The sequence below is a fragment of the Camelina sativa genome, chromosome 20 (assembly GCF_000633955.1).
Source record: "Camelina sativa cultivar DH55 chromosome 20, Cs, whole genome shotgun sequence".
Lineage (NCBI taxonomy): Eukaryota > Viridiplantae > Streptophyta > Magnoliopsida > Brassicales > Brassicaceae > Camelina > Camelina sativa.
The window spans coordinates 906,189-915,377 of record NC_025704.1 but is presented as its reverse complement, the minus strand read 5'-3'; the positions used below and the strand labels follow the sequence as shown (position 1 = coordinate 915,377).

The 9,189-nt window shown below is 33.5% G+C and overlaps 2 protein-coding genes across 2 annotated transcripts; both read right to left on the bottom strand.

Annotated features, from left to right (window-relative positions):
• Nucleotides 990–2,693, bottom strand: LOC104772097 (F-box/LRR-repeat protein 25-like). The gene is made up of 3 exons (XM_010496745.1): nt 1,728–2,693; nt 1,429–1,602; nt 990–1,264 (listed from the first exon to the last, which is right to left on the bottom strand). The coding sequence occupies exons 1-3, from the start codon at nt 2,691–2,693 to the stop codon at nt 995–997; spliced, it is 1,410 nt and encodes a 469-aa protein (XP_010495047.1). The 3' UTR covers nt 990–994.
• LOC104768463 (F-box/LRR-repeat protein At5g02910-like) lies at nt 2,863–4,957 on the bottom strand. The gene is made up of 3 exons (XM_010492460.2): nt 3,927–4,957; nt 3,555–3,728; nt 2,863–3,341 (listed from the first exon to the last, which is right to left on the bottom strand). Exons 1-3 carry the CDS (start codon nt 4,791–4,793, stop codon nt 3,003–3,005), a joined length of 1,380 nt encoding a protein of 459 aa, XP_010490762.1. The 5' UTR covers nt 4,794–4,957; the 3' UTR covers nt 2,863–3,002.

The following is a 9,189-nucleotide window of genomic DNA, read 5'->3' as shown; positions in this document are numbered from 1 at the left end:
TTTTTTTTTTTTTTTTGGGGACAAATAGACATATATTTGTCCCAAAAAAAAAATATATATATATATTTGTCCAAGCTACTTCTAAGTACTTGTTTCAAAGCTCTCATGAGCTACTTCTAAGTACTTGGAGCATGTGAGATCATGGTTACTTGATTGATCAAGGACCTTGAGGAACTCAAAGGAAGACATGATTGTCATGGTCGTATACATAGTAATGATACATATTAATACAATTAATCTGACTTAGTGTACAGTGTGGTGTGAGATTCAAGTCGAATACATAGTAATGATACATATTTAATATCAATGGCTTTTGCTTGATCGACATTGTTGATTTAACAACAAGATGGAAACTTGTTGTTGTTGTTGTTGTGAGAAAGTGTTGTAGCCATTGCAAGAAACTCTTCAAAACCTAATGAATCAAGGTAACCTACCAAGAGTACAACCATCGTTTCTAGACTTTGTGTACTTTCCAGTAAACGTTCAATGAACAAAGCCACGAGGTTAGACTCTGCGTGTTTACCAACCAACATCGAAATGGTCTCAACATCGAATCAGGTCGGCTTCACTGCAGTCGATGGAGACTTGGAGAGAATAGGTGTATCGGAACCACACATGTTTCCATCGCTTGGACAAGGGGGAGGTTCTGATCACGAACTTGGTTGGAAAATGGGAGAAGATAATACGGAGAATTGCGTCCGGTAAGACGCTGATGAAATCCATACCGGTGATTGAATCTCCGGTTCCCATTCTGTTATGGGGGCAAAAGGGACTGAGTGGTGGTGAATGGTGATCATACCACACAAGAGATCTCTCTCACTAAAATCTCTAATCAATAATTGTATATCTTAAGAATAGTTATAGCTTGGGCCTTTTGCAATACATTATTGGGCCTAAGTTAAACAAAATGTTGGATCTAGACCCAGACCCATAATTTAAGTTCAGAAAATTCAGAAATTAATAACTAAATGTCCAAATAAATGTAACACTATCATCAACCACCGGTTTGCTTGAGCACGATAGATACGTTATTGTTGTGAGAAAGCGTAAGAGCGATTTGAGACAGCTCTTCAAATCTTGATCTAGCGACGCAATTTGTCGATAAATGGACAACCAATGTTTCTAGCGTTTTTGTGTTTGCCAGCAAAAGTTCCATGAACGAACTAACGACTTTCGGCTCTACAACATTATAACACGAGGTCGGAAAGACTTTATCTTCCAATCTCCAACATTGCTTCTTTAAGTATCCGTCGACACATTCCCACTGCAAAACAGAGGACAAATTAAATATTATCTTCATCTTGAAAATTAATTAATATTATATCGCTCATGTATAGATTGCCAAAAGAAAGGGAAGGCCATGCTTCTTTTTTTGGGTTGTTTGTGACTTTTGTAATTAGCAAATCTAAAGGTAAACCATATGCATACCAGTTGGGTGTGGCACCTCTCAGTTGTGTTGTAAACTGTTAACTTGTTTAATCCAGGTGAGTTTTGTAGTAGCCTTTCTACACCAGGAACCACAGATCGCATTATCCTTGTTTCAAGAGTCAAATTATTGACTTTGAGCATCGGCAAACTAGGGATCTTGGAAAGAGATAACATCTAACAAAAAGATTGACGAAAAAAAAAGCAACGAGAGAATAGTGAGTACCAACAAAAGACAAAGACCTCTCAACATTAAGGATTTTTAAAAAAATGAAAGAATGAATGGTCACATTAATATTTACCTGAAGTAAATTAACCCCCAAAGTAAGTTTCTCTACATTCTGAAACGCTTCTATCATTTTTTGCGCCGTGACTAGAAGATCGTTAGGGTCCAAGGGCTTATCATATTTGGTTCTAGGATGGAAATAGCTAACGTCGACATCAGCTTCTATTAAAGAAGAGACATCAACAAAAGTGCAGTGTGCCTCACAGTCTCTCAAACTCAAATAATGGACATGTGGCGCCACAACCTGCATAGACTGGAATGGTGCTCCATAACGGGACTTGCGTTCTATCTCCATCTCCAATCTTCTCAACCGCAGCGATTTACTCAGATCAAGATACTTGAGTGACCGGCAAAAGTGCAAAGTCAGTGTTTCTAGGATTGGACAACCAGACAGAACCTTAAGAAAAGATTCATCAGAGAGTTCACACCAGCCCAAAGACAAGTTCCTTAGTGATGTCCAAGACACCGTGCTCATGGGAATCAAATAGAAATTTTTCAAATTGACTCGCTTCATAGAAGAGTTGGTGTAGGAGAAATCAGGAAAGCTATATAATGATTTAGAACCGAGCGCCAGAGAAAAATTCTCCACGTTGTGAGACATTGCAAACTCGATCGATTTATCAACCTGGCGAACCTCGTAGTCGAAATTGGTATAGAGTTGGAAACTCGTGATTTTGGAAGCCGAGTACCTGGCTAGGGTATCGTTTATCACTTCAGGGAAAACATTAAGCCATTCAAAGGAGAGATGAGGTGTCTCCTTCCATACATGTCTCCATCGTTTGGACAACACAGAGGTTGTGATCGCCAACTTAGTCGGAATATATGACAATATATGTTGGAGAATTTCGTCCGGTAGATCGCTGATGATTGAGGATAAGTCAGCGATTGAATCATCACTTGATCGTTTTAATTTGAGGGGACGTTCAAAACGGTGGCTAGGGTTTCGTACAGCGACGGTGGCGTGTTCTTCCTTTAATTTCATGGCCAAAAATCGGATTTCAAAAAAATCTTTTGTGTCCGTGGGACTTATTCTTGTTTTTTTAGTATTTATTAGAAAAAATAAAATAGCTATGGTTCCTTAAATTTAATGAATTTTATTTTTATATCAAATACGAGTATTTTTAAGGGTTCCTTCACACACAAGTCACAACTACACAAGAAAATTAAATTAAAATACAATTAATCTGACTTATACATTCAGTAGTGTACAATGCGGTGTGAGATTCAAGTCGAATACATGATAAAACATATTTAACAATGGCTTTTGCTTGATCATCAACAACTAAAGACATTATCGTTGCGGGAAAGTATTGGCTACGTACTTGATATAGCTTCGCTTGATCAATATGGAGACATCGTTGTTGTTGTGAGAAAGTGTTGTAGCCATTGCAAGAAGTTCTTCAAAACCTGATGCATCAAGGTAACCTACCAAGAGTACAACCATCGTTTCTAGACTTTTTGTACTTTCCAGCAGACGTTCCATGAACAAAGCCACGAGATTTGACTCTGCGTGTTTACCAACTAACATCGAAATGGTCTCAAGAGAGCCCGGGAAGACCGAGTCTTTCGATCTCCAGCATTGATGCTGATTCAAGCTATGTACACGCAAGTACGCGTTGAGATGCAATTCCTGTCATACAGACAAAAAGAAAAGACTTCATCATGCAAACTGAAAAAGGAATCCAGCAAGAGTGTCAAAATCTTTTAGATTTCAAAAACTCAGCTCTATATTAGCCAAAAAAAAGGTGAAGGACATGGTTCTTGGACAAAAATACTACTCTGTCATAAGTTACTATGACCAGACATATGAAGGAGACTAAAAGAGGTTTCATTGTAAAGATACCGATATGCTGCTGCATTTCACAGTGTGTATTGTTAGCTTTCTTAATCCAGGTACGTTCCGTAGCAGCTCTGTTATACCAGGAATAACAGACCGTATAATCATCGTTTCAAGAGTCAAAGTTTTGACATTTAGCGTCGGAAAAGGTACACCACAGAGCGCAGCAAGAGATAACATCTGTAAGGCACATCAAAATAGTTAAATACCAAAAGACTAGAGATGACCAAAGCACACAACAAGACGAGAGTCATTGATCAAAATATCTACTCTAAAGAAAGGCATCTCACTATCTGCCTATGCAAACCAACTGATTCTAAAAGAGCAAGCTATGTGATTCAACTGATTCTTAGAGATTGCAAAAAAGGGTTAACAAACCTGAAGAAAGGTACCCCCAATAGTAAGCTTCTCAACATTTTGCAACATTTCTAGCATCTTTACCACATTATGTTGAAGAAACTCAGCCGTAAGGGTTCCAAGATCGCAAAAGTAAATGTTCAAGTCAGCTTCTGTTAAAGAAGAGACATCCTCTAAACGGCACGGTAATCGAGAATGTCTGAGCCTCAGATAATGGAGATGTGGCGCCACAATCTCCGTTGGACCCATAAACCAATCGCTACGGTCCATCTCCAATCTTGTTAGACGCGGTGACTGACTCAGATCAAGACATTTGAACTCATCACAATACAGCAATTCCAAGCTTTCGAGAAGTGGAGAGCCAGAGAGAATCTTAAGAAAGGATTCATCAGAGAGTGTGCAAAAGCTCAAAGACAAGTTCTTTAAAGATGCCCAAGAGACTACGCATCTGGGAATGAAATCAACAGCTCCAGAGTTGACAAAGAGCTGCTTCACAGATGAATTGGTGTAGAAGAAATCAGGAAAATTGTAATCCCTAACACAAGAATCACGGAACTCAAACGAAAGCTTCTCCGCGTCGCGAGAAATGGCGAATTCGATCCAGCCGTTAATGGGTTGAACCCTGTTGTGCAAGCTTGTACGGAGATGAAAAGTTGTGATCTTTGGAGCCGAGAAGCTAGTTAGGGTTTTGTCGATCGAATTAGGGTTGGCTCTATGACAATCAATGGAGAGAGAAGGTGTCTCAGACCATACGTACCTCCATCGTTTGGACAAAACAGAGGTTCTGATCGCGGACTTGGTCGAAACAGAGGAGAGGATTTGGTGGAGAATCACGTCAGGTAATGAGCTGATGAAATCTACACCGTCGATTGAATCGTCGCTTATCATGTTATTTGACGGGGGGGAGGAGGAGAATGAGAGAAGTGGTGGTGGTGGTGGCTAGGGATTGCAACCGCGGCGGAGGCGCCGTCTCTCTGTGTTATTATTATAAAATTTCTGACTCCTTTTCTAAATTAAAGGTTTTTGTGGGACTTTTGAGTAAATAGACCAAAATTATGGTTTATTTGGTTACTTCAAAGTACAAACTACAAAGTAAAAATGAGTAGATTAGACACGTGCTGATAACAAATTTGAACAAGACAGAGAAAGGTCCGATCGCAGATTTGGTCAATTGAATCTCCGATTATAACGTTATTAGATTCGGACCCGCACGTACGTGCGAGATTGATTTGTAAACAAAGTTTGCTATGAGGTTTGAAATATATTATGTATGTGCTTGATTTTTTTAAATATAAAATATATTTGTAAAATAGTTTTATACACTATAGTTGAGAGTAATGCTTTTAGATAGGTAACATATAATTAGAGGGTATAACATTTATAACTGAAACTAAGATTGGATGTTTACATTCATTTTCTTAATGTTATGTTGAAATAATAGCGGCTTCACAAAGAAATTTGGATTGATGTGATGGTGGATCCGGATAAAATAAGAACCGGATAAGTGAGTGATTAGTTTAATTATTATTAAAACCGTAAACTATCAAATTGGAAAAAACGTTAAACAATTAAAATTTTTTTGATCAGATGACCTAAATTGTCAAGCTTGTGAAACCCATCTCAATAGGTTTGTCCGGTAATGAATTTAATATGTTTATGGTCCGTAGAAAATTCACTCTAGAAAACCACATGAATAATGTATGTATTCGCCTTGCTTGAATTTGTAAACCTCGTGGGTAACAGACATTTCAATAAATCGTTTTTTCTAATATGTAAGATATACATTTTAAGGGATTGGGTAAGAGATTATTTTTGGTTCTGATATTCTCAAACTATATAAAATATTAAAATCTACTCAACATTTTTGAAATAATCATCGTAAAGTAGGCACGTCCCGTTCTGAAATTGACGCTTATTCAAATTAGTGAGATTTTGAGAACTGAATATAGTTACCAAAAAAAGTTAATACTTTAACTCTTTACCCAGTTTTTTTTACATTATAATGCTTTTTCTTTTTCGAATTACATGTTCTTATCTTATACCCGCTATAATTAAACATGATATTTGAAATAGATAAGTCTATGGAGACTTTAAATATATTACAAACCCGTCTCATCTTCTATTTTATCAGGAATAGTTTGTCATATTTTTATTTTTCGATAAAAATAGAAATGTCTATGGAAATGTTTTTATGATACATAAAATTAAAATTAAAATTACTATTTAATTCTAAAATGTGTAAATATCCTTTTGTTTTGTTTGATTGACAGAATTTAAATAAAACATAAATTAAATGAAAATTAAACAGACAATGTGAATTTACAATTTGTAATTAGTTTATAAAATGTGTTATTAAAGTTTTTCATTATGGGACATACATATCTACACCTTATGCTATATATTTTGTGGACAGACACACAAATATACTATACAAATACGTGTTGTTCTCTTCTATATCTAAAGACACCGTCAGTTTAATCATAAACAATGACATGAGAGTCAGAGATTTAAGCCCAACCTTAGTAACCTTCTCTCTTCATTCAAAAGAGACACCATCATCTTAAACTTATCAACATTCTCTGCTTCATAAACACCATTGATATTTTCGGTGGAAAATTTGAATTTTAGAGAAACATAGCCCCCAAAAAATGAAGAAATCTAAAACTAAAAGTGTCTTTTGAGTTCTTCAATGCTTTGGAACCATATGTTTTTGCTTTATCACTTGTGTTTATGGTAATTTGTATGGTTGAAATGGAAAAACACCATTCTCCGATTCTTAAACACTATTTATACTGTATATTAAACTTACAAATAAAATTACTAAGTTCAATTAAAAATACAAACTTGAGGCGCTTTTCAAAAGGTGTGACGTAGTTTATATGTTATGGAATTTTCTCTTAAGATAATATTCTCAGTTTTGTTCAAGTGGCTTCAAATGACTTCAATCCAATATACTTGCTTATTCAAGATAAATATGAAATGTTTTCATGTAAATAAGAAACAAACAAAAATTACATGACTTTTTTTTTTGAGTTAGAGAAGTACATTTTTATTGACAAATAAATAATTCAACTGTTGCATCATGAGTTAGGATTCATGGGATGATTCACTCTAGATAAAGATCTGAAAGAAATCTTATATGTAGGCATATGAGAGGAAACAACATAAGATATATTTAATAGATCTCCTTCAGTAACAAAGCTACAAAAGCTTTTCACATGATTTACTTACTCAGAGTTATAAATTTAAACATTTCATCATTTGTCATTTTCTTTTCTAAAACCTTTGCACACTCATATTCCAAGCTCTGCATCGTTAATTTTTTCCGAGGCTGATGAAAATATTTATTATAAAACAATTTATGTAGTGTGTGTAACTTTAAGAAGATATATATATATATATATATATAGCTCAAAGATAATTAGGGTTAGAAGGATCAAAATCTTAAAAAAATAAATTCTTAATTACATATTACGTTAATTGCTCACACAGTTGACAAAAAAAAAAAAAGTTAATTGCTCACACACAAAAAAAAAACTGAATTAACAACATATCTTGATTAAATACTGTATGTTTCAATCAGTATTTTTAGTGAATCAATAATTCAAATTTTCCTAAAATTTCAGGAGTATTTTCTTGAAACTATCCAAATCCGATCAAATATTCAAGTAAATCATTTAATTGTTTCTTGCAAATATTTTCTCTTTGGTAATCATTTATAACATTTTGAAATGAGACTATGATTAGGTAGGGTTAAAGGTATATTCATTAGTATAATTTAAAATATTGCATAATTAAGCAAGTAATTAAATCTTTACCATTTAGTTTTTTTTGGTTAGAATCATAATAGTATTTAATTAGATTTCCTAATCATAATCAATCAAATCACTAATAATACGGTTTTGTATGATAATTAGAATAATTTCTAAAGATTGAGATCTCTTTATATAAATACTATGGCAACAAATTATATTTTTCTAATTTTTGTTTCCTAAAATCTTGTTATCTCGACAACAACTTTTTGGGAACTCTTTAAATTGAGAAAACTATTAAATTTATTTATGTTTTTAATTTTAAATTTCCGTGATTGTTGTTTCCTAAATTATAGTTTCGGCAGAAGACTCTTTGATACACGATCCGGATAAGATACTGTTTGGCTCCAATTTTTTGGCTAAATATAACCCATGTAATATCTATTTGGATACATTTATACATATTCTTATTCTGTTTTCAGTGGTATTTTATTGTAATAATGTCTAACCCTATGTTTTTTTATTAAAAATATTTCCCTTTTAATAGTATAGATGGTGGAGAATATTAAAACATTAAACATGTGTCGTCAAAAATAGAATAGAAATACTAGTACGCTAGTAGTAGTGAAAAGTGAAGATAAAATATCATAAATATCACCAAATTTTTAAAGTATAAAAAAAATAAAATAATAATTACGTGTAAATCAAATCGTGTTTTTATTACTCTATTAAATACATAGACGTTGACAAAAAACCAAAAAAAAAAATTAAATATATAAATAGACCGATGAATTGCTAAAAGTTGTGAGATAGACGACGTTCACAAATCTATGTGAAAATATCTATTAATCGATATATAAATAGAAACAAAAACAAAAAGAATAGAAAGAATTTATTTATTCAATTTATTTGAAGTGACTATACAAAACTATGGTTTATTTGTTTTAATGACAAGGAAAAGTCACTGAAGAAAAAGCTTATTGGTTACTACAAATTTGGACAAAGACACCGAAGGTCTGGTCGCAGAGTTGGTCAATTCAAATCGCCGATTATAACGTTTTGGCGGGGAATATTAAAACATTAAACATGTTAAGTTAATTGATGTAAAAATAATAATAATTAGGTGTTAATCAAATCGTATTTTTGAATAAGTAATGTACAACCTAATCAGTAATTTTTTATTTTTTTTTTCTGGACAAAACCTAATTAGTATATTATTTCTCAATTAAACACATTTTACACACACAAAAAAAAAGTACATAGACCGACGAATTGCCAAAAGTTGTGAAATAGACGACGTTCACGAATCTATGTGAAAAATATTAATCGATATATAGATAGAAAAAAAAAAGAATAGAAAAATTATTTATTCAATTTATTTGAAGTGACTCTGCAAAGTTTCCATAGATTTACATTTCCTAAATGCAGAAATCATGGGTTCAATATATGATAAATTAATAAAGGCGGGGGCATGCATGCAGTCCTACAATTATTATGTTAAAAAAAATTGTATAGGTGGGACGTGGGAGTTG

What these genes read in the sequence shown, in the direction of transcription:
- LOC104772097 (XM_010496745.1), bottom strand. Translation starts at nt 2,693, where the DNA reads ATGAAATTAAAGGAAGAACACGCCACCGTCGCTGTACGAAACCCTAGC. An exon ending in TGGGGGTTAATTTACTTCAG is followed by an intron (nt 1,603 to 1,727) that starts GTAAATATTAAT and finishes TCTTTTTGTTAG; the next exon opens with ATGTTATCTCTTTCCAAGAT. An exon ending in AGAGGTGCCACACCCAACTG is followed by an intron (nt 1,265 to 1,428) that starts GTATGCATATGG and finishes TCTGTTTTGCAG; the next exon opens with TGGGAATGTGTCGACGGATA.
- LOC104768463 (XM_010492460.2), bottom strand. Translation starts at nt 4,793, where the DNA reads ATGATAAGCGACGATTCAATCGACGGTGTAGATTTCATCAGCTCATTA. An exon ending in TTGGGGGTACCTTTCTTCAG is followed by an intron (nt 3,729 to 3,926) that starts GTTTGTTAACCC and finishes TGTGCCTTACAG; the next exon opens with ATGTTATCTCTTGCTGCGCT. An exon ending in TGAAATGCAGCAGCATATCG is followed by an intron (nt 3,342 to 3,554) that starts GTATCTTTACAA and finishes TCTGTATGACAG; the next exon opens with GAATTGCATCTCAACGCGTA.